Source organism: Giraffa tippelskirchi, chromosome 12 (assembly GCF_054371585.1).
Source record: "Giraffa tippelskirchi isolate mGirTip1 chromosome 12, T2T-mGirTip1v1.2.pri, whole genome shotgun sequence".
Classification (NCBI taxonomy): domain Eukaryota; kingdom Metazoa; phylum Chordata; class Mammalia; order Artiodactyla; family Giraffidae; genus Giraffa; species Giraffa tippelskirchi.
This window is the reverse complement of record NC_137286.1, coordinates 25,311,784-25,335,042: the sequence shown is the minus strand read 5'-3', so window position 1 is coordinate 25,335,042 and position 23,259 is coordinate 25,311,784. Positions and strand designations below refer to the sequence as shown.

General features: G+C 39.1%; 1 protein-coding gene and 1 long non-coding RNA gene across 6 annotated transcripts in view; one reads left to right on the top strand and one right to left on the bottom strand.

Annotated features, from left to right (window-relative positions):
• AKAP6 (A-kinase anchoring protein 6) overlaps positions 1-23,259 on the top strand; it is a 571,209-nt gene that overhangs the window by 417,537 nt on the left and 130,413 nt on the right. For all 5 annotated transcript variants that reach the window (XM_081547988.1, XM_081547989.1, XM_081547987.1 and 2 more), the window contains one exon: positions 19,798-19,946. In XM_081547988.1, coding sequence (XP_081404114.1) covers positions 19,798-19,946 — 149 coding nt within the window. The remainder of the gene's footprint in view (positions 1-19,797; positions 19,947-23,259) is intronic.
• On the bottom strand, positions 86-21,654 carry LOC145528857 (uncharacterized). Its single transcript, XR_014070742.1, has 3 exons — positions 21,574-21,654; positions 3,894-4,168; positions 86-2,216 (listed from the first exon to the last, which is right to left on the bottom strand). It is a non-coding gene; the product is annotated as an uncharacterized LOC145528857 (long non-coding RNA).

Genomic DNA, 23,259 nt, shown 5'->3' with positions numbered 1-23,259 from the left:
TGAAATGTTTGTCACCAATACAAGTGTTGTCCAAGGATCTTTGCTTCAGAACATCGCCTCTCCTTCAGGCTTCCTTGAAGAATTGTTTGTGAGCAGCAACCCATTTATTCATGCATTCAATCAACACACAATTTTCTGACATTGGGGATACAATTATGATACAACTAGGGGATACAACTAGAAAGATGAGGTCTCTGCCCTTATAAAACTTACATATCAGTGAGATAAGAATTAGAAAAAGCAAGCATGGAAATAAGCAAAAAAAAAAAAGAATCATTAAGTCTAATAACTATCATTTTAAGATGCAGTAAATGTTAGGAATAAAATAAATAGGACCTGAGAAAGAAAATAATAGAGTATACCTATCTTTGGTAAGATGATCAAGGAAGGAAGTAATACTTAAACTGACTGCTACAGGATATGAAGATGATAGTCAAATGAAGAAGGAAGGAAAAATTCTGGGCAGAGGGGCCAATATGGGAAGGAGCTAGGTTTGTTCAAGGAACTGAAAGAAGTCTGTAATACCTGGGGTATGTGGGCAAGCGTGAGAGCAGCTTGGGAGGAGTGATAGACAGTGAAGAACAGCCTCGGCAGACCCCTGAGCATTCTGGTACCCAAGGGTATGTGCCTCTGCACCACACTGGTTGAGGCTGAGGTCAGATCATTCCTTTAAAAAGACTTGGAGCATAGTACCTAATATCTTTCAGTGTCATATCTTTTTACCTTTTCATACTCTTCATGGGGTTCTCAAGGCAAGAGTGCTGAAGTAGTTTGCCAATCCCTTCTCCAGTGGACCACATTTTGTCAGAACTCTCCACCATGACCTGTCTGTGTTGGTGGCCCTACACAGCACTGTGCATAGTTTCATTGAGTTAAACAAGGCTGTGGTCCATGTGATCAGTTTGGTTAGTTTTCTGTGATGGTGATTTTCATTCTGTCTGCTCTCTGATGGATGAGGATGAGAGGCTTTTGGAAGCTTCCTGATGGGAGGGATTGGCTGTGGGGAAAACAGGGTCTTGCTCTAGTAAGTCTTTAATCCGATTTTCTGCTGATGGGTGGGGCTGTGTTCCCTCCCTGTAGTTTGGCCTGAGGTGACCTCCTTCCAAAGGACTTACACCAGCACGCCAGGGCTCCCAGGACTGTTGTAGTCAGTGTCCCTGATCCCATGATAGGCCACTGTCGACCTATGCCTCCACTGGAGACTCCCAGACACTCACAGGCAAGCCTGGCTCAGTCTCTTGTGGGGTCACTGTTTCTTTCTCCTGGGTCCTAGTGCACACAAGGTTTTGTTTGCGCCCTCCAAGTGTCTGTTTCCCCAGCCCTGTGGAAGTTCTATAATCAAATTCCACTGGCCTTCAAAGTCAAATTCCCTGAGGGTTCTCAGTCCCTTTGCCAGATCCCCAGGTTGGGAAATCTGTTGTGGCGTCTAGAACTTTTGCACTGCTAGAACTTTTGCAGCAGTGTGAGAACTTCTTTGGTATAATTGTTCTCCAGTTTATGGGTCATCTGCTTGGTGGCTCTATGATGACACTAATGGCGACCTCCTCCAAGAGGACTTATGCCACACGCCACGCCTCCCAGGTCTGCTGCAGCCAGGCCACTGCTGACTCATGCCTCCACAGGAGACATTCAAATCCTCAAAGGCAGGTCTGACTCAGTCTCTTGTGGAGGTCACTGCTCCATTTCCTGGGTCCTGGTGCACACAAGGTTTTGTTCGTGCCCTTCAAACATTTCTGGAGGATATGAGGTTTGATTCTAAATGTGATTGGGCCCCTCCTACTGTCTTGTTGGGCTTTTCCTTTGCCCTTGGCTGCAGGTATCTTTTTGTGGTGGGATCCAACATTCTCCTGTCGATGGTTGTTCAGCAGCTAGTTGAGATTTTGGTGTTCTCACAGGAGAAGATGAGTGTGCATCCTTCTACTCTGACATCTTGTCTACAAGGGGGGAAATATATTAATAGAATAATAGAAATAAAAAATAATAATGGACCAGTATGTTGAAATTTGACTGCCTTGGACACAGCAATGTTAAATTCTTTTCATGAGTCTGTTGGCTTAGGAGATAGCAATAGTTCATTTTTTTTCACTCTTGTTCAGTCACTCAGTTGTGTCTGATTCTTTGCGACCCCATGGACTGCAGCACACCAGGCTTCCCTGTTCTTCACTATCTCCCGGAGTTTGCTCAGACTTATGTCCATTGAATAGATGACTCTGGTCCTAAAACAAAGATCAGAAAAAAGAGTTAAGCAAAAGTGAGGAAGAAGAAGGACATAATTTTGTTTAATTTATCCCTTATTTAGAATAAGAGTATGCCTGATAGGAATCAAGCCTCCAAAGAGGAAAAAATGTATATTTATAAATTTTTTTAGTCTCTTTCAGATATAATAGCAATGAGCTAGTGAGCATTTTCAAGAACAACTAAACTACAAGCCCACCTTTGTAAGCTCTAAGAAGCAGTGATGATCAATCTTTATAGTAATCAAGATGATGTAAGTGGGTGGGAATTACTGTTACAGTGTTTTGTGCAAATATGTGTGTGTGTGTGTGTGTGCGCGCACACGCACATGTGAGCATGTGTCTGTGTGCATGTGTGTTTATGTCTGTGTGTGAGTGGCTCTGTTACAGATTTACCGGAAAATAACCCCAGTAGCTCTTTTTAAAACTTGGTAGCTTGTAGAAGGTGAAAGAGGAGAGTGAAAAAGCTGGTTTAAAACTCAACATTCAGAAAACTAAGATCATGGCATCTGGTCCCATCACTTCATGGCAAATAGATGGGGAAATAGTGAAAACACTGGCAGACTTTATTATCTTGAGCTCCAAAATCACTGTGGATAGTGACTGCAGCCATGAATTTAAAAGACACTTGCTCCTTGGAAGACAGGCTATGACAAACCTAGACAGCATATTAAAAAGCAGAGACATCACTTTGCCGACAAAGATTCATCTAGTCAAATCTATGGTTTTTCCAGTAGTCGTGTACAGATATGAGAATTGGACCATAAAGAAGGCTGAGCCTGTTTGGGTTTCTATAACAGAATACCATAGACTGGGTGGTTTATGAACATCAGACATTTATTTCTGACAGTTTTGGAGGCTGGAAAGTCTGAGATCAAGGTGCTGGCAGATTCAGGGTCTGATGAGGGCCTCTTCCTGCTTCATTGTGTCCTCACAGGTTAGAAGGGAGAAACAGCTCTCTGGAATTTCTTTCATAAGGACACTAATCCCATTCATTAGGGCTCCACCCTCATGAACCAATCACCTACCAAAGGCCCAACTTCCTAATACCATCACGTTGAGGGTAGGTTTCAACATATGAATTAGGGGGGCACACAAACATTTGTTCTTGTTCAGTTGCTCAGTCATGTTTCACTCTGTGTGACCCCATTGACTGCAGTATGCCAGGCTCCCCTGTCTTTCACCATCTCCCAGAGCTTGCTCAAACGCATATCAATTGAGTCAGTGATGCCATCCAATCATCTTGTCCTCTGTTGTTCCCTTCTCTTCCTGTGTTCAATCTTTCCCAGCATCAGTGTCTTTATAATGAGTCAGCTCTTCGCAACAGGTGGCTAAAGTATTGGAGCTTCAACTTCAGCATCAGTCCTTACAATGAATATTCAGGGTTGATTTCCTTTAGGATTGACTGGTTTGATCTCCTTGCACTCCAAGAGACACTCAAGAGTCTTCTCCAACACCACAGTTCAAAAGCATCACTTCTTTTTTGTTACAAACATTTAGCCTGTAACAGATGTGTTTTGAGTTTTAGTTTTGGTTCTAGACTTTCATTTTTTAACATGTTACAACTGCACCCTATAAAAGAATTTTAAGTCAAGATTTTATTTAAGAGTGTTCTATTTGGGGTTTGTAACAACCATTCTTTACACTCATCATACATACTTGCTTTTTCTTCTTGCTCTTCCACTTGCCCTTATTCTCCTCATACTATCTTCCTCTTGTTGGGTGTCATTTCCTCTTGACAAGATAAGATAACTTCTGAGGCTCTGGGTCTTTTCTGGCTCTGTGCAAATTAGAGCCCCAAAGGAAATCCAGCTTCATGTGATCTCCTCCTGCCTGATATCCAGACCCTGTGAGCACAGCCAGGACGAGCCTTAGATAGAGATGAGGGAGGTGGACGCTCAAGACTTAGAAGTCCTTGCAGACTCTCTTCACTGCTGCTGTGAAAAAGATTTCCATCCATTAGCCTTCCTTAAAATTCTCTTGTCGATTAACACATTTCAGTCTTTATTTGAAGAATATTGAATTCATGAACTTAGAGATGGGTTCCTTGTTAATGTTAATGCCTATAAATATTTGGTATGAATTAGTACATCAGATATCTTTCTGATTCAACAGCTAACAGGGATAAAGATGGGGATAGTGTGGACAAAGGTAGTGAGAGTTTTGTATAGAGGCTCTTACATATGACTTTAAGATTTACTCCAGTATTTTTAGGCAGCATTTGGGGTCCTTGCCTTTCTCATAGTAAGCATCCTCTGCTTTCATTAGAATTTTATAATTAAACACTATTATCTGCCTTACCTTTTTCTATGACTCTAGTAAATTGATTAATAATCAATATATTGTAAAGCAAAATGTTTTCCCTAGAAAATTATTTGTATATTTCCTGCAAATATTTTTAAGTAAAATATCTGTTGTAAGTTTTTAAATGACTTCTGATTTTCTTTGTTTTCTTCATCTTCAAATATTTCTCATTTATTAGTGAATCATATCTCAGTATAATCTAGATAAAATGTATTTTCTCTCCTTTTAAATACTTTTATATTCTCATCTGTTTTTATGGCATGTTACTGCATGTCTCCAGAGGCACACAGCATTTTTATTTTCAAATAAATTTATATTAGTTACGGTCTCCAGCTGTTTTAGATATAGGATCATTTCCTGTCAGTACTGTTTCCAGGACAATTCTTTTTTTCCCTCACAAAAATGAAAAATGTAATTTAACAAAGACATCCTATAATTGCCTTCATATCTAGCAAGGTATCTAGCAATCTAAATACTTATTTTATTTAAAACATCTGTCTACAAAATATCTAGTGATTGTCCAGGGCTATATCATTCTTCGGAAAAGCAGCTGCTGCCATTTTTATTTAATTTATAAGGAACCACCAAAAATGTCTCCTTAATATTGAATCTTCTGGCACTCTGTCATATGTGAGATTTTTCTTTTAAATGACGATAGCTTACCTTTTCGGTATTTGCAATTAACCTCTTTCAGATTAGGAAAGACCATTCTTTTAATAATCACTATGGAAACACTACAAAAATAGTAAGCTTTTGTTATATATATCAAGGTATCATAGTAAAAATGGTGGCATGCTACTCTACTCAAAACTAGACTTACACTGGAATCACATTTTAATTGTTAAGTTTTTTAGTTATTTGTAATGCATTCTCTTTTCATTTATAATGAAAGTGTAATTGTTTTTTATTGTTAAGCCAATCTGTTGATTAGAGCAGTCAGTTGATAAGTTCTTGTTATTCTTCAGAAAATGCATGAAAAAGATGGCAACATCTGTAAAAGCTCTTTGTCTTGGGGGTGATGCTGAATGTTGCTTATAGAGGAACACATTTGTAGCTCTGTTTATAGTGCAAGATCCTTGGAGCCTAAGATAAAATGTTTAACTTTTAATAGATTGTATCAATTGAGGCTCAACTGAATGCCAAAACCAACAGACACCCTGGCTTACAGTAGTGTGTCTAAATGAGAAAGTTTACCTTTTCCAAGGATGTAATCAAAATATTCCTCTTTGGAACACTAAGAGTATGAAAGGGAAATGATTATGGTTCCCTACTGACATACTGTTATGATTGACAGGAAAAACCAACACACACACCACCTGAGACATCTTGTTCAGGAACTTTCTGGAGGGTAGTAAATTGGTGTTGGCACAAACACAGAAAAATAAAATGACTTGATTCAGCACTTTTCAATTCTAAATCCCTAAACACTAAAGAAAGAAGTAAATATTCATCAAATGATCAAAATTTATATTGATTTTTAGTCTACATTAGCAGCTCAAAGTCAAGACTCTTGACAGGGTGGGTGTCGGTTTGAATGATTCTCTTTGAAATGAGGATACAGGCACTGAGCTGAGTGCTACCGTGCATTCCTGAACCATAGGCCCTGGTTATTAGGACCCTAGGAGGCTTCATTTTTAAAAGAACGTATAAAGGCACACTTGTTCAGTTCTGTTTTGATAGCTAAATTGTTAGTATTAGTATGTAAAGTAATTCTTGTTGTTCCTGCTTCATTCCTTCCTTCCTATCACCATCTAAGGACAACTATTTTGTAGAATTTCAAGGGAACTGGGGTGCACATTGTAGTCACAGAGTTAATAGCAGCATTTGCCACCATAATTGTACTTGGGAAGGAACCACCAGTCCTGCAGGGCAAGAGAAGCTAAGACTGTGTCTTGACATTATACATCTTTAATTTTTAGTTTCTGCCAGAAAGTACATAAGGACTTGTGGTAGTGGAATTTGGAAGTTGGGAATAAGAACACTGCTGAAGAATATAAACACAAGACTTGACGCCTGTGTCATTGTGCAGAGATTTGCTAAGGAAACAGTAATGGAGAAACATCGAAATTCTAATCATCCCCTCCAGTCCACACAGTGTAATCACGCTCCCTTCCCACCCTAGCTCGTGACATAAAATGCTGAATTTATAATGACTTTAACTACTTCCATTACAAAGAGGAGAGTGGTGGTGGATGAGGCTATCCACAAATGTGATTGTGTGATATATTTGTTCTTTATGTTTAAGTGGAGGTGTTATCGTTGTTGTTTTTGATATAGGCATCTCTTCTCTCATTAACATGGAGGAAGATGACATTTTTCTTTACACACAAATGCAGAAGAAATAATGAAAATAGCATTCATGTTGATTTTTCTGCTTTGTTTAAATGCTTCCCATTTAACAAATACCATTAAGTATATAGCTTAAAGCTATATTGGATTTCTTAAACATTACAGTGAATGGTTTTAATGGTTTGCTACTAGCACCAAGTCAGTAGACAGAAAGATGACCTTTTAAATATAAAAAATACAATATTTTTACTTAAATCAGTTATCTTTTGCAGTTGTCTTGACTTTATTATCCATGAATATAAGTATAAATAAACCTTGGGAACCTGTCTAGATTTTCTGGCGCTGCCAGTATGGTCAGAGAAATTTTATATCCTAATGTACAAAGATTGGTATACGTAATAATCTCATAGCTTAGTTGGTAAAGAATCTGCCTGCAATACAGGAGACCACAGTTCAATTCCTGTGTTGGGAAGACCCCCTGGAGAAGGGAAAGGCTACCCACTCCAGTATTCTGGCCTGGAGAATTCCATGGACTATACGGTCCATGGGATCACAAAGAGTCGGACAGGACTGAGTGACGTTCACTCACTCACTTGCTGAAGATATTGAAATAGCTTTGAGCATCTTCCTAAATTTTGATATATATTTTATTTATAATGAGAAATATTTAAATACTTTTTAAAGTTTTTTTATCCATTGATAAAAAGAATATCCTAACCAACTCACTAATTGTTTCTTTGAGAGTATTTTCAAAGTGTATTGGTCATATTCTTGAATAAATATTTTAGCTCCTGTTATGTGAGAAACCTGTATGCAGGTCAGGAAGCAACAGTTAGAACTGGACATGGAACAACAGACTGGTTCCAAATAGGAAAAGGAGTACGTCAAGGCTGTATATTGTCACCCTGCTTATTTAACTTCTATGCAGAGTACATCATAAGAAACGCTGGGCTGGAAGAAACACAAGCTGGAATCAAGATTGCCGGGAGAAATATCAATAACCTCAGATATGCGGATGACACCACCCTTATGGCAGAAAGTGAAGAAGAACTAAAGAGCCTCTTGATGAAGGTGAAAGAGGAGAGTGAAAAAGTTGGCTTAAAGCTCAACGTTCAGAAAACTAAGATCATGGCATCTGGTCCCATCACTCCATGGGAAATAGATGGGGAAACAGTGGAAACAGTGTCAGACTTTACTTTTTTGGGCTCCAGAATCACTGCTGATGGTGACTGCAGCCATGAAATTAAAAGACGCTTACTACTTGGAAGGAAGGTTATGGCCAACCTAGATAGCATGTTTAAAAGCAGAGACATTACTTTGCCAACAAAAGTCCGTCTAGTCAAGACTATGGTTTTTCCAGTGGTCATGTATGGATGTGAGAGTTGGACAGTGAAGAAAGCTGAGCGCCGCAGAATTGATGCTTTTGAACTGTGGTGTTGGAGAAGACTCTTGAGAGTTTCTTGGACTGCAAGGAGATCCAATCAATCCATCCTAAAAGAGATCAATCCTGGGTGTTCATTGGAAGGTCTGATGTTGAAGCTGAAGCTCCAATACTTTGGCCATCTCATGCGAAGGGTTGACTCATTGGAAAAGACCCTAATGCTGGGTAGGATTGGGGGCGGGAGGAGAAGGGGACGACAGAGGATGAGATGGTTGGATGGCATCACTGACTGGATCAACATGGGTTTGGGTAGACTCCGGGAGTTGGTGATGGACAGAGAGGCCTGGCGTGCTGCAATTCATGGGGTCGCAGAGAGTCGGACACGACTGAGCGACTGAACTGAACTGAACTGATGTGATATAGTTTTCTGTAATTCTAGGTTGTAGGTTCCCTGAGGACAAGCACCATGTCTGACCCAGATTTGTATTTTGTACAATGTCTTACACATAAGAGACTCTCAAAATATATTTGTCAAATGAAAAAATGAATATCTTTAATCAACTTTATTCTAAAGAGATACATTGCTCCGTAGTACTTAGTCTCTGCTCCAACTCTTAGGAGAAGGAGACTTTGGTGCTCTACTCAGTTCTATACACAGGACTCCTCCTTTGTATTGCCAAATAATATTCGTACTTAATTAGAACATAGTTAATCATGGATGTGTGATAAATGTCTTCCGAGAGTTCATTTTAGGATCTTGGGGGAACAAAAAAACCACTGTAGAGGTGACAACTCTCAATCCTGGAGTGAATATGAGGAATTCTGCCAAACAAAAGCATGGAGATTTCCAAGTGGAGATTCTAATTAATCCTGAAAGTCCTTGTCAGAGTCTGTGGGGGTTTAGAGACCTGAAGGTGTTTCCAGAAGAATGAAGTGATTTGGGCCAGTTGCGAGAGAAGGATTCTATGGGGGAGGTTAGAGGGGTGGCATATTTGTATAAGGCATAAGGGGAAAAAGGTGTGTGCTTAGAGACAGTGCATCAAAGGTAAAGAAAAAAGACTAGTAAAAGTAGGAAAATATTCCCAAATAACAAAATTATTGTCAGAAAATGTACAGTTACCCTCCATTGTATTGATGGATCCTCATGGTCTTCCTGAGCTGGTGTGGATTCTTCCAAATACAAACTGTAACATTGCTGATGTCTCTTCCAAAAGCTGACATGACTCTGTTCTTTTATTTTAAATGGGAAATCAGGTTTTATTAAGCTACAACACATTCTTACCCAGAAGACTTCAAACTTCATTTTGAAATGCATTGTGTAACTTACTCCATTATGACAACAGCTGAAATTTTCATTCTCTAAGAGTGAGACCATTGTGGTTAGCTTCTAATATAATATGTGACATATAAGATCGCTCTATTAGCTTAATAAAATATTACTAAATGACTCGAAATAAAGAAGGTTTTCTTCTTCCTTTTCTCTAGATAAAAGTAAACTGGTTATATATTTCAATAATTTTGGTCAAAGAAAAAAAGTCTCCTTTTTAAGAGAGAATGCTGCTGCTAAGTCACCTCAGTCATGTCCGACTCTGCGACCCCATAGATGGAGCCCACCAGGCTCCCCCGTCCCTGGGATTCTCCAGGCAAGAACACTGGAGTGGGTTGCCATTTCCTTCTCCAATGCATGCAAGTGAAAAATGGAAGTGAAGTCGCTCAGTTGTGTCCGACTCTTAGCGACCCCATGGACTGCAGCCTACCAGGCTCCTCCATAAAGCCAACTATTTTCAAAATTAAACTGAGGCTGCAACCTTAAAACTATCTGTCTTATTTCCTTGTACATTTTAAACCATTTAAAATTTGCAAACTCTGTAAAATGTGTTCAGCTAATTTATAGAGATTGCCTGTCACATACTATGTGCTGTGCTGGGTGCTGGGGAGACGGCGATGAATACATAAATAAAAGTAATGAATACATGGATAAAATATAGCAATGGATACATAGATAAAAGCCCCTGTCCACTCACAGCTTCCAGTCCACAATGGGAAGATAAACAATATAAAATAAGTTACCTATTTTGGCTACACAAGGTAAATGTATATGAAGGACACTAAGGATTGCTGGTGGCGGCGGGGGTGGGTGGGGTCAGCTGAAGTATTAAGTAGAAGATCAAAAAAGACCTGAATAAGAAGACTACATTTGAGCAAAGACCTAAGGGAGGTTAGGGACGGAGCTGTCATGCAAACAAGGTCAAAATGCCCTTAGAGCCCCGGAGCAAGCCCACTGGCCCTGCTGGAGCAGGTCAGGATAGGTTGAAGACTGAGGACTCGACTGTGGCATGTGGACAAAAGCCTAGTTGGAGTACATTCAAGAGAAAATAGGAGAGGAATTGGACATAGTGAATATAGATAATGTGGATAAAAGTGATTTTGCTGTAATGAAGAACAGAGAAATGGGGCTTAAGCCAAGAATAGATTGGTATCAATTGATGTCAAGAGATTATTTTTCCTTTTCATTTATTTTGTACTGTTGTGCTCGGTCTCTCAGTCATGTAGGACTCTTTGCGACCCCGTGAACTGTAGCTTGCTGGGCTCCTCTGTCCCTGGAATTTCCCAGGCAAGAATACAGGAGTAGGTTGTCATTTCCTCCTCTGGGGGATCTTCCAGACCCAGGGAACCTGTGTCTCTTTTTTCTCCTGCATTGGCAGGCAGAGTCTTTACCACTGAACCACCTAAGAAGCTCTTTATTTATTTTACCATGGGAGAAACAGCATTTGGGAGGTGGGGTGGGGAATGTGCTAATGAGAATAATATAGTGGAGAGGAAAAATCTTGAGGAAGAAGAGAAGGGTGATTTGCTGCTGGGGTGATAATCTTTGCATAGATAAGAAGGGGTCTTTGTGTCTAAGTGGAAGGGATTGGTCTTGGGTAGAAATATGGACATTTTCCACAGAAACAGGAGAGAAAGCAGAGGATGTGGAACCAGATGCAAGTGACTGGGTAGATGTGGTGGGAAGCTATGAAGTACAATATGAGTGAGCAGGCAGACCTGCAATGGCATGAGTTAAGAAAGAGTAAAATTAATTTTCTAACATTCTCAGGATACTTAACCCAACAGAGGGTCCTGGGATATGCAGTGACAATGAAATAATTGGTATTTCTTAACTAAATCAGTGCTTTTTAGGGCAAGGACAAGGCATGTATCTGTATGTGATTATAAAAGTAAGTGTGGGTTTAATCCTTCAAGATTGTTAGAATAACTGAAATTTACCCCCCTCACCACCAAATTTAAATTGGACTAAATAGCTATTTTGTTGTTAGACACATTATCAGAAGGAAGTATGTCGTTGCTGCTGCTGTTGTTGTTGTTCAGTTGCCAAGTCCTGTCTGACTCTTTGTGACCCCATGGACTGCAGCATGCCAGGCCTCCCTGTCCCTCACCATCTCCCAGAGTTTGCCCAAGTTCACGTCCATTGACTTGGTGACGCCATCCAACCATCTCATCCTCTGTTGCCCTCTTATCCTTCTGCCTTCAATCTTTCCCAGCATGACCGTCTTTTCCAATGAGTCTGTTCTTCACATCAGATGGCCAAATATTAGAGCTTCAGCTTCAGCATCAGTCCTTCCAATGAGTGTTCAGGGTTGATTTCCTTTGGGATTGACTGGTTTCATATCCTTGCTGTTCAAGGGACTCTCAAGAGTCTTCTCCAGCACCACAATTCAAAAGCATCAATTCTTCAGCACTTAGCCTTCTTTATGGTCCAGCTCTCACATCCATACATTACTGGAAAAACCATAGGCTTGTGTACATGGACCTTTGTTGGCAAGGTGATGTCTTTGGTTTTTAATACACTGTCTAGGTTTGTTATAGCTTTCCTGCAAGAAGTAATCATCTTCTAATTTCATGACTGTAGTCACTATCCACAGTGATTTTAAAGCCCCCAAAGAGGAAATCTGTCACTGTTTCCATTTTTCCCCATCTATTCGCCATAAAATAATGGGACCAGATGCCATGATCTTAGTTTTTTTAATATTGACTTCTAAGTCAGCTTTTTCACTCCCCCCTTTCACCCTCATGAAGAGGGAAGTATATGGTTGATTAATTATTTGGGCTCAGGAGAATATCACTGAATTTGAATCACCACATCCCAAGCCAAATTTAAATAGAATATTTTAGAACAATGTCTTGTGTTCTGACTAAATTGTTAATTTGTAGTCTAAATTTGAAGAGGAGTGTCTCTAATTATTTAGGCTATTCATGCTAAGTCACTTTAATCATGTCCAACTTCACGACCCCATGGACTGTAGCCACCAGGCTTCTCTGTCCATGGGATTCTCCAAATAAGAATATTAGAGTGGGTTGCTATTTCCTTCTCCAGGGCATCTTCCCAACCCAGGGATCAAACTGTCTCAGTGAAGACATTTAAAATTCCATATGAGTAGAGGAAATTCTAAAGATTTAATTGAAGTATCAAGGGTCTTCTCTGGTGGCTCAGTTGGTAAAGAATCTGCCTGCAATACAGGAGACCCGAGTTTGATACCTGAGTCAGGAAGATCTCCTGGAGAAGGAAATGGCAACCCACTCCAGTATTCTTGCCTGGGAAATCCCATGGACAGAGGAGACTGGTGGGCTACAGTCCATAGAGTTGCAAAGAGTCAAACATGACTTAGCAACTAAATCTGCCTACACTGTAAATTGTGCATGCTAAGTTGCTTCAGTCGTGTCCAACTCTTTGAAACCATATGGACTGTAGCCCCACCAGGCTCCTCTGTTCTTGGGATTCTCCAGGCAAGAATACTGGAGTAGGTTGCTATTTCCTTCTCCAGGGGATCTTCCCGACCCAAGGATTGAACCCGAGTCTCTTATGTCTCCTGCATTGGTAGGCAGGTTCTTTACCACTAGCGCCACTTGGGAAATAAAAGGGGGAAACATACTAACAATGATAAGTAGCAAAGCAGTTGTATTAAACCTCTGATAAGAAGGCAGTGTTTCTAACTTTATTATGTGTATTAGGCAACTAGGGTGGCAATAAAAATTACACAGACTGGGTGGCTTAAACAATGGAAATTTATGGTTTCTAGGAGGCCTCTCCCCTTGCTTGTGGATAACTGACTGCCTTCTTACCGCATCCTCACATGGCCTTTTCTCTGTGGGACCACTCTTCATCTTTTTATAAAGACACCAGTCCTATTGGATTAGGGCCACACCCTTGTGATCTATTTAACCTCAATTATCTTTTTAAAGACCCTGTCTCCAATTACAGCCACATTTAGATTTAAGGCTTCAACATACAATTTGAAGAGGACACATTATGTGAAATAAACCCATAACATTATGTTAAAATTTTACTAGAGAGAAATGAGTTAATAGAATCTCTTAGATAGGCATTCTCTCCATTGGATTGCTGGGCTTCTGTCTTCTTGGAAACTGTTGATTCTCTTCTCAATGTGATGTCAGGAGGTAGGAACTTTATGAGCATATCTGGACTAACCCATCTCATGACAGAAGGTAGATAGAAGTAGATTAAGGCCATCACAGAAACAGTGACATCTTCTTGGCAGGTCGTTGGATAGCTCAGATTCCCTGAGGTGTCATTCTCTGTACCCTATCCCCTTCTACTTTAGCCTCTTTGTCTAAATGCCCCCAAAGCTGCAGCCACCATTCTCTGAACATGTCACATCCTTTTTTAAGTCTGGGCCTCTGAACAAAAGAATTCTGCCTTTGTAAAGATATTCATCTGTTTCTTTACCTGACAAAGACATACCCATACTCCCAGATCTGGCTCAGATGGCTTTTACTGCCCATTTGTCACCTTCACGCAATGTTTTATGTCCCACCCCCCACCCCCCCACCGTCATTTTACTCAGTGCTCTTATCTACTTGTTGCCATGGCTCTTTCCTCCACTACACTGCAATGCCTTGAGAAAAGGGACAACGTTTTGTTCTTCTTTGTACCCATAGTTCTTGGTGTAGTTCCTGACACATGATAAAGGCTTAGTGAATATATGAACAATAAATTATTTACTGAGCCCCTATCACGTTCAAGATACTGCATAGGTGCTGGGAATACAGAATGGCCAAGCAGACAGAGAAACACCATCCCTGTATGGAGCTTAGAGTCTGGAGACAGAGATAGAGAAAGTATAAGCCAGCAAATCTAAGAATTCTAAATTGAAATATGTGCTGTAGAGGAAATTAACAATGTTCTGAAATGGAGAAAAATAGAGTGGATCTACTTTTGATAGGGTGGACAGAGAAGCATCCCTGAGAAGTAACATGTCAGCTGAGAGCTAAGGAATGAGAAGTTGTTAGCAAGAGAATGTTCTAGAGAAAGGGAACCGTATGTGCAAAGGTACTGAGAGAGGAAAGAGCTTAAATAGCTTAATAGAACTGGAAGAAGGAAAGCATGACAAGGGGCATAGTGATCAAGAAAGAGAGAAGTAGGGAATGAAGTCTAAGGCAGACAGGAAACGAATCTAATGAGCTATGTTCTAAGTTTGTGTTTTGGATCTAAATGCAGTATGAAACCAACTTATGTTTTATAGAGACCACTCTGGCACTGCAATGGAAGAGATGGGAGAGGCAGGAATGGGCAAGGGGAGATACACATTAGACGATAATTGCTATACTACAGGGGAGAGTTGATGAAGGCTTGGACCAGGCTGGCAGCAATGCAGACTGGAAAGACAGACTGCAGAGACATTTTGAAAGAAGAATCAACAGAATTTAAGGAGTAACTGATTATAGGAAATGATGAAGAGGAGTCATGGATGATTTTCAGGTTTCTGACCTAAGCAACAGATGGTGACATTTATTTAAAGGGAAGGTACTAAGAACACAAAGTTTGGAAGCATGCAGTAAGGATGAGAATGGAGAGTGTTTTCAACAGCTATGCCTAAAGTAAATTCAGTTAGCAGTGGTTGATTGGATATATAAGTATGACACTCAGAGGAGAGAATAGGGAGCCGTTGCCATATAGGCAGCATTGAAATCCATGGAAAAGAGTTTAAATAAAGAGGTCTTGAATTAAGCCCTGAAACAACAAGAACCAGTGATCCCAGATGTGATTCAGAAAGATCAATGAACTATCTATAAAATGGATTTGGGGCTGGTGGAGAGGGAGGGAGAGTATTTGAGAATCCATCACATTCGGTCAGCTGAGGTCTTAAGCAGGCCTCAATTAGAATAAGAAAGAGCTGATCCTTTTTCTCTTTTCTTCATACACGATCTCTCATGGCATTCTCATTTCATCTCCTAGTGTCAGCCTTTGCCTCTGGGTTTATATTTCAGTCCTAATATTTCCACTTGCTTGCTGAACATTTCATTTTGGGAATCATACTAGTACCTCAAAGCAAAAGACTGTTTTAGCTCATTTGTTCCCTTTATCTATGCTACTCATTTTATATTCCTGCTCCCATTGATGACACTGGCCAGGAAGTGAGAGGTAGATCTGTCAGTGAGTCTGTTCCTTCTTGTTCCTTTTTATTTTTCTTAATGAATAAGTTGTCAAATCTTGTTGATTACACATCAGTAATGTTATTTAATATACTATAGTCTGTGTTTCTATTCATAAAATATAGTCACTTTTAAAGTATCCACAATTGTCGTTGTTGTTGTTATTCAGTCTCTCAGTCATGTCCAACTCTTTGCGACCCCATGGACTGCAGCATGCCAGACTTCCTTGTTCTTCACTATCTCCTGGAGTTGGCTCAAACGCATGTCCATTGAATCGATAAGGCCATCCAACCATCTCATTCTCTGTTGCCTCCTTTTCCTGCCTTCAATCTTTCCCAACATCAGGGTCTTTTCCAATGACTTGGCTCTTCCCATCAGGTGGCCAAAGTATTTGAGCTTCAGCATCAGTCCTTTCAATGAATATTCAGGGTTGACTTCCTTTAGGATTGACTAGTTTTATCTCCTTGCTGTCCCAGGGACCCTCAAGAGTCTTCTCCAGCACCACAGTTTGAAAGCATCAGTTTTTCGGTGCTCAGCCTTCTTTATGGTCCTAATCTCACATCCGTACATGACTATTGGAAAAACCATAGCTCTGACTAGACGGACTTCTGTTGGCAATGTCTCTACGTTTTAACTACTACTACTTTAACTACTACTTTTTAGCTCTCTAGGTTTGTCATGGCTTTTCTTCCAAGGAGCAAGCATCTTTTAATTTCATGGCTGCAGTCACCATCTGCAGTGATTTTGGAGCCCAAGAAAAGAAAGTCTGTCACTGATTTCTGTTGTTTCCCCATCTATTTGCCATGAAGTGATGGGACTGAATGCCATGATCTTAGTTTTTTGCATGCTGAGTTTTACGCCAGCTTTTTCACTCTCCCCCTTTACCTTCATCAAGAGGCTGTTTAGTTCCCCTTTGCTTTCTGTCATAAGTGTGGTGTCATCTGCGTATCTGAGGTTATTGGTATTTCTCCTGGCAATCTGAATTCCAGCTTGTGCTTCATCCAGCCCAGCATTTCCCATGATGTACTCTGCATATAAGTTAAATAAGCAGGGTGAGACTATACAGCCTCGACGTACTCCTTTCCCAATTTTAAGCCAGTTCATTGTTTCATGTCCGGTTCTAACTATTGCTTCAATAAATGAAATTATTTTAATCAAAGATTACGTGTGACTATTTTTTTTAAGAACTATAGTTTCTCCAAATCTTTCTCCTAAAAATTTATTTGTGGACTAAAATACAGTATGAGAAAAAGTTAAGGCAGTTCGCAGAGAGATTTAGACTGGCAAAGTCATTCAACCTTAGCCGAAGAAGCAACTTTGGTCCTATTTTTATCATCACATTTTGAAATGAATCACTGAAAGCAGAGATAGAAATACAGATGGATAGGAAAAGCTGGGCCATCTAATTCATCTCCTTTTTAGCACAGGGAAGTTTCCTATGTCAAATGCCTATGAGATATTGTGCAATAAAAGTCTTAGATCACAGCATTTCAATCATTTTTGTAAGGTGACTAATTGTTTCTCCAGTTGCTCTCAGCATTGTTCTCTGAATTCCTTTCCAGTAATCTGTGTCACACAAGAGGTGTTACCCTTGTGCACAGAAATGGCCAAGGATCTCAAAGGGCTGAGCTTCAGTTATTTTCCCATGGTAGTGATGAGTCTTTATTAAGTTGGCCTCCCTCTTTACGTTGCTTATTGTGACCAGTGCACACATTTGTGAGATCTTTACCAAAAACAAGCAGTGGTCTAGTTTGCTACCTTTGGGTGGTTAAAAACTAACAGGGACCTCTAGGGATCAGACATACCGCTTTGGCATCTACTGGTACAGATTCATTATTTTAATGGGATTTCCAAAAGAATAATTTGTGTGGGATGTCTCCTCATTATCCCCATAGTGTTGAGAAGGGGAGGGGTGGGGATAGCATTTGGAAAGATTTTTGTTTTTAAGTTCTCTTTCAAAAGTTATTTTATCACTACTTTTTATTGAAGTATAGTTAATTTACAATGTTGTGCCAATTTCTGCTATACAGCAAAGTGACTTGGTTGTTTACTTATATACATTCTTTTTTTAATATTCTTTTCCATTATGGTTTATCACAGGATATTGAATACAGGTCTCTGTGCTAAACACTAAGACCTTGTTGTTTATCCATTTTAAATGTAATATTTTGCATCTGCCAACCCTAAACTCCTAGTCCATCCCTCTCCTTCCTCCCTCCTCCTTGGCAACCACAAGTCTGTTCTCTATGTCTATGAATCTGTTTCTGTTTTGTAGATAGGTTCATTTGTTCATATTTTAGTGATATCATATGGTATTTGTCTTTCACTTTATGACTTCACTTAGTATGATAATCTCTAGTTGTATTAAGTTCTTTGACTACTGTTCAATATCTCTCAGTGATCTCATAGTTAGTTGCTTGGGAATATTGAAGGATATAGAACCAATACATTTCTATTGTCTATTTTTTTTTCTAATCATTGACTCCCTATATTCAGTTTCATTTTCTTCCCCTAACCATTAAAGAATATTCTTAGGTTTCTAGATATTTCTTCAAATTCTGTGATACCTGCAAACCTCTGAGTTGGTACTCTTCTATGTTGTCATTAATATGCTCCATGCCTTCTCTCTCCATCTATTAATAGGCTGACTAACACTAGATTTAGTATTTCCTTTGTGCTTTCCACCAGCCACACCCTTTCTTCCCATACTGAAAATACTCCATGTAACATTATCCTTAGTTTATAGTGTTTGACGTAATTCTTAATCCTTATGCAAGTCAATTAGTTTGGATGAAAAAAGGTTACATGAACCAATATATAGATTGCAGAAACTTCAGTTACATGAATATAGTAACTTTAGTATTTTTTAAGTTCTTCCTCAATATCTAGAGCATTCATAATTAGCTCCTGTGGAAAAGAACAAAATACAGATTCTACAATGATTTGAGATCTTACATTTCATAAGCTACCCATTTCCTTTACAGAGTCCTGATTCACCCTTTTAAGCAGCTGCTACTTTATGACACTTTTGTTTTCCATGATTGCGTCTATAAAAGCAGAGAGCATGCAAGAGGCCTCAGTTGGCCATGGACATGAAGAGTAGAAGGTCATGTCTGACTCTGCTTTTCCTACATGTTATGGAAATCTGGCAACTACCCAGCAACTGACCCAGACTTGGTCTTTCTATAGGAGAATATATAATTAAATAATGAAGAAGTAGAGGTTTTACGGCTGTTGAGAAATATTAACGGATGTGTGGAATTTAGTGAAGCACACAAAAAGACCTTAAGAGCTCCTTTGGTCCACGGTACGCATGTACTCAGCACTGGCCTTTTTGCTTCAACTCAGGCAAGCATGCCACTGAGAAGACTTCATCCCCCATTTTATCTGGTGTTCTGGGGAACTCTAAAGCCACAGGGATCACAACAGCTGCAATAAATAAAGCATCTCTTCAATACATTTCCTTGCCAAATATTATTCAGCATTCTTTTGGCCTTAGTTTGATAGAAAACAGCATGGTGAACTTACTACCTCTCCTTTTAGTACAGTGAGCCCCAAGTATCTATGAAAAATTTAACAATTCAAGCCTGTATGTAAGCAAAATCACTATGTTAAAATTATTAAGACAAAATACAGAGAACCAAAAAAAAGTAATGTAGGAAGTCTTATCCCTATTGAAGAGGTATTGAATTAGTACTAGGCTTTTTTATTCTCTTCAGGGTGAAGATAATGAGAAGCATCCAGAGTATGTGTACATGCAAATGTATGGGTTGGAAGGAGACTCTTAAAAAAAAAAAATGTTACATATGTGGCAGTACGAGGAAGACTATTATTAAGGAATTTCATAGAACTTTTATATAAAGTCTCATCATACAGTATTATGATCTCAGGGATATTTTGTGATATTTACTGAGTCTTCTGAGAGTTCATTTATTCAGGTTATATTTTAAGGAGGAACTTATAAGATTCAGATCTAGAATATAATTCTGTAATATGCCCAGCTGATCCCATTAAATCCAAGCTGAAAAGGAGCGATATAATGATGTGAACAATTCCCATTCTCTGTGTTGTTACACCTCACTTGAAATGCATTCCTTCCAGATTAAAACAGCCATTCCTCTTTGTTTCTCTCTCCAGGCTGAGGTTCAACTATGCTACCTGGAAGCACAAAGAGATGCTGTTGAGCAGATGTCCCTCAAGCTGTACAGCGAGCAGTATACCAGCAGCAGCAAACGGAAAGAAGAGTTTGCTGATATGTCAAAAGTTCATTCAGGAGGAGGCAATGGGTAGGGAACTATTCTTTTTGTTGTTTTATTCTCATTAATCTCTACTTTTTTCAATGATGTTCCACTGGTCGGTGTTAGGCAGGCATTTCCTCCCAAGCTAGCAAGAGAAGTGCAATAGACAAGGTATTTATGTTCTTTTCCATTCATGCCAGAATTGAAGACTACAGATTTTATCAGTCTGTCATCTCACCCAGGACTTCCTAACTTTGGTATTATTTGTTCGAAACAGTCTTGTGATTTTTCTGAGCATTTCTGTCACTACATTGTGCCTATAATTTTCTCAGCGTATTTCCCTCTCTTTAAACCTCATAGTTTAAAGTCTATATAAGAAAATTTTAAACACCAGAACCTCACTGGAAACTGGTAGAACATAATTTTTTGAAAAATATAGATATTTAATAATTGTTTAGGGACTATGGATTAACTGGTTAGCATCACGTGAAGTCAAGTGGAATGATGGACTAGTGCTTATTGTGTGTCTTACATGAAAAGACCCAGCAACTTCAATGACCCACCAACAGTTTCATTCAGCCTGAGATCTATGGCTGTATTTATATTATACTAACTACCCATGCTACTGAATAGTTAGGTAATGCATTCAAATATTTCCAAATTACTTCAAAATTATGCAAACTTTCTCTGTGTGTGTGTATATATATATATATAAATATGTGCATATATAATACATATATGAGATTTATAAAATATGATATATTTTAAAAATTCTTTTCTAGTTCAATTTTAATATTTAGTAGATGATTATTAAAGAGTAAAAGAGTATAATGAAATTTAATCATTTCATAATTTTAATGACTTGGTAATAATTATACTCATTAAAATGGAAAGAGTAACCTATTTTGCTTTTATATTTGAGCCAGACAACAAGGGAGAGAAACTGTTCCCCCAAGTTCCATAATGTGTTAACAGCATAGTATAAACCTATGGGGAGTAACTCTAGTCAAAATATTCCTTCAAAAGGCAAGAGAAAAGAAGTCTTTCCATGCACTTGCTTTCTTTTTTCTCTTACGTGCTTATAGTTCTGATGTGACTTAAAATTCTCGTTCAGATTTTGAAGATAAATTAATAACACAGGTTACAAATTCTGTCTTGTGATATAACCCGAGGTCTAAAAATGCAAGAAAATAATCCGAGTTGTAATTCTTTTTAGGAAATGGGTAACTGCTTTTTAACTTTTAAAATTTACCTATCTATACAATTTGTAGCTCTTTTAAGATATTTTGTATATATGGACATGTGAGCATGTACTTGATTCATCTTCTATGATTCAGAAGACATTTATTCACGAGAGAAAAAGCATGACAGCAAATTAGAAAGAAAAGGTTAAATATTCGAGCATGAACAATAAGCTGTTTTGAGACCTTAACGTGCTTTAATTTCTCTAAATGCCTAAACAGTCCCTGGTGTACCCACCACCACAAACTTTAGGTCACATTTTCATGTTTTCTAAAAGCCCTAGGGATTGAGCGGGTACCACGTGCTTCTGACCTCAGATTCCAAGGGCCCAACCTGAGCATTTTCTCTGGGCTCCACAAATCATAAATCTGCCCTGGGAATGGCTTAGTTAACAGGAAGCATTGTTCTGTGAAGAAGGAGTAGGTGAACTTGCCTGATATCCTTTGTTTATGCTCCTTAGGGTGCTGAAGGCTGTGCATTGTGAAGAAATTTAAGAGTGCGCTGAAGAAAAGGCAACTATTTAATACTAAGGACAAAAACCATATACTCCTTTCTGTTTTCTGTTTACATACAGAAAACCATTGTTTGAGAAATGTACGTGGGTGAGGTTATCTGGGGTGTCCTGCTCCTAAGATGCTTTGCTCCCACAGTTGAATCCGTAATTCTGAAAACTTAAGAACACAGCCTTCTAAAATTATCTGCTCCAATGATACATAAACTTCATTAACAGTTCCTTTTGTTACACAGAATCAGCATTGTTTCTGATAAGATATTGTGGGAATAATGTGGGCCTTCTAGGGTCTTCATTCCATATGCAGATAGATATCCAATCCACTGAAGAGAACATTAAGTTGGTGATGCAATCTGTATATTTTTCTTTCCTCCTCCAGCCTATGTCCATGCAAAGGAGAATATGTAGTTGAAAAATGTATAAGGTTACTCCAGGGAAGACTCAGCTGCTAGGTTGAATGGAGATCTTAAATTTCTAAGATTTTTGTGTAACCAAATATTGTTTAGAAATGAATTTATAATTTCTCTGGCTTGATGAAAAGGTGTGTATCAAGGAGATTTAACACAGCTTGTGTACAACCATGAAATGTGTGTTTGACAGTCATGAATATGCGTGGTGGGAAGGTTTCCCTGACAGTGTGTGAAACTGTGTGAGCTGTAGTAACAGAGTGTGTCCCTCTGTGGGAGACACTGGGCACTGGTTCCTAAGTAGCAAAGTGGGAAACTGTGGCTTCCTGGAGGGACCAACAGTGCTTGAGTCACTGGTGATTCTCAAAGGGAGCAGGATGGTGCTTTTGACTCCTGTTGATTTAATGAAAGCTTATAGATTGTCTTGTGTCTTTCATCCAATAAATATCCACTGAAGGCATACTACGTGCATGGTACAATTTTCTAAGCAGATTTCATCAAGAACACTCTTTTGTAAATTTTGTCAAATATAACCATCTGTCTTTCTGACACCTCTCTCTACTAAGGGGTTGTCTGATTTCATGTTTATAATGAATTTCAAAACCTTGTTTATTTTAATAAGTAATATCCTACTTCCTGTCAAGACTTAGTGTAGATTACAAAGCATGTCTTCTGTTTAGCTTATAAATAATAGAACTGGGAGGCAAAAAGGCAGGGTGACTGGCTTGTCCAGGACCTTGCCTCAGAGCCCTGAGTCATGATACAGTGAATAGCCCATAAAGTCACACTTTGCCCTCTCTCTGAAAATTTAGCTCAGACCCTTGATAAACATTTTTCCCCCTAAATCACATGTTATGCATGTTCCATACGGTATATGAAATTTGAATTATGGTATTGTCCTACTATAGAAAAACAGAAGAGTCTTAAGGCAATTTCATTTAGGCCACAAGGAAGTTGGACAAAAACACTGCAAAGCAGGCTTAAGTGAAAAACGAAATTCATTAATTTGACAAAGATTATTAAATACCTCCTTTCTGAAGTGGAGAGGTTAAAAGGCAAAAATGAAATGGTCCCTGCCCTTGAGAAGCTCACAGTTTATTTAGTAGGAGGAACCAGATCTATAAACAACATGGAATGAAGGATCAAAGTGATGAGTTAGGAATCTGCTTGGAGGAGGGAGCAGGGCTCATGGAAGGTAGTG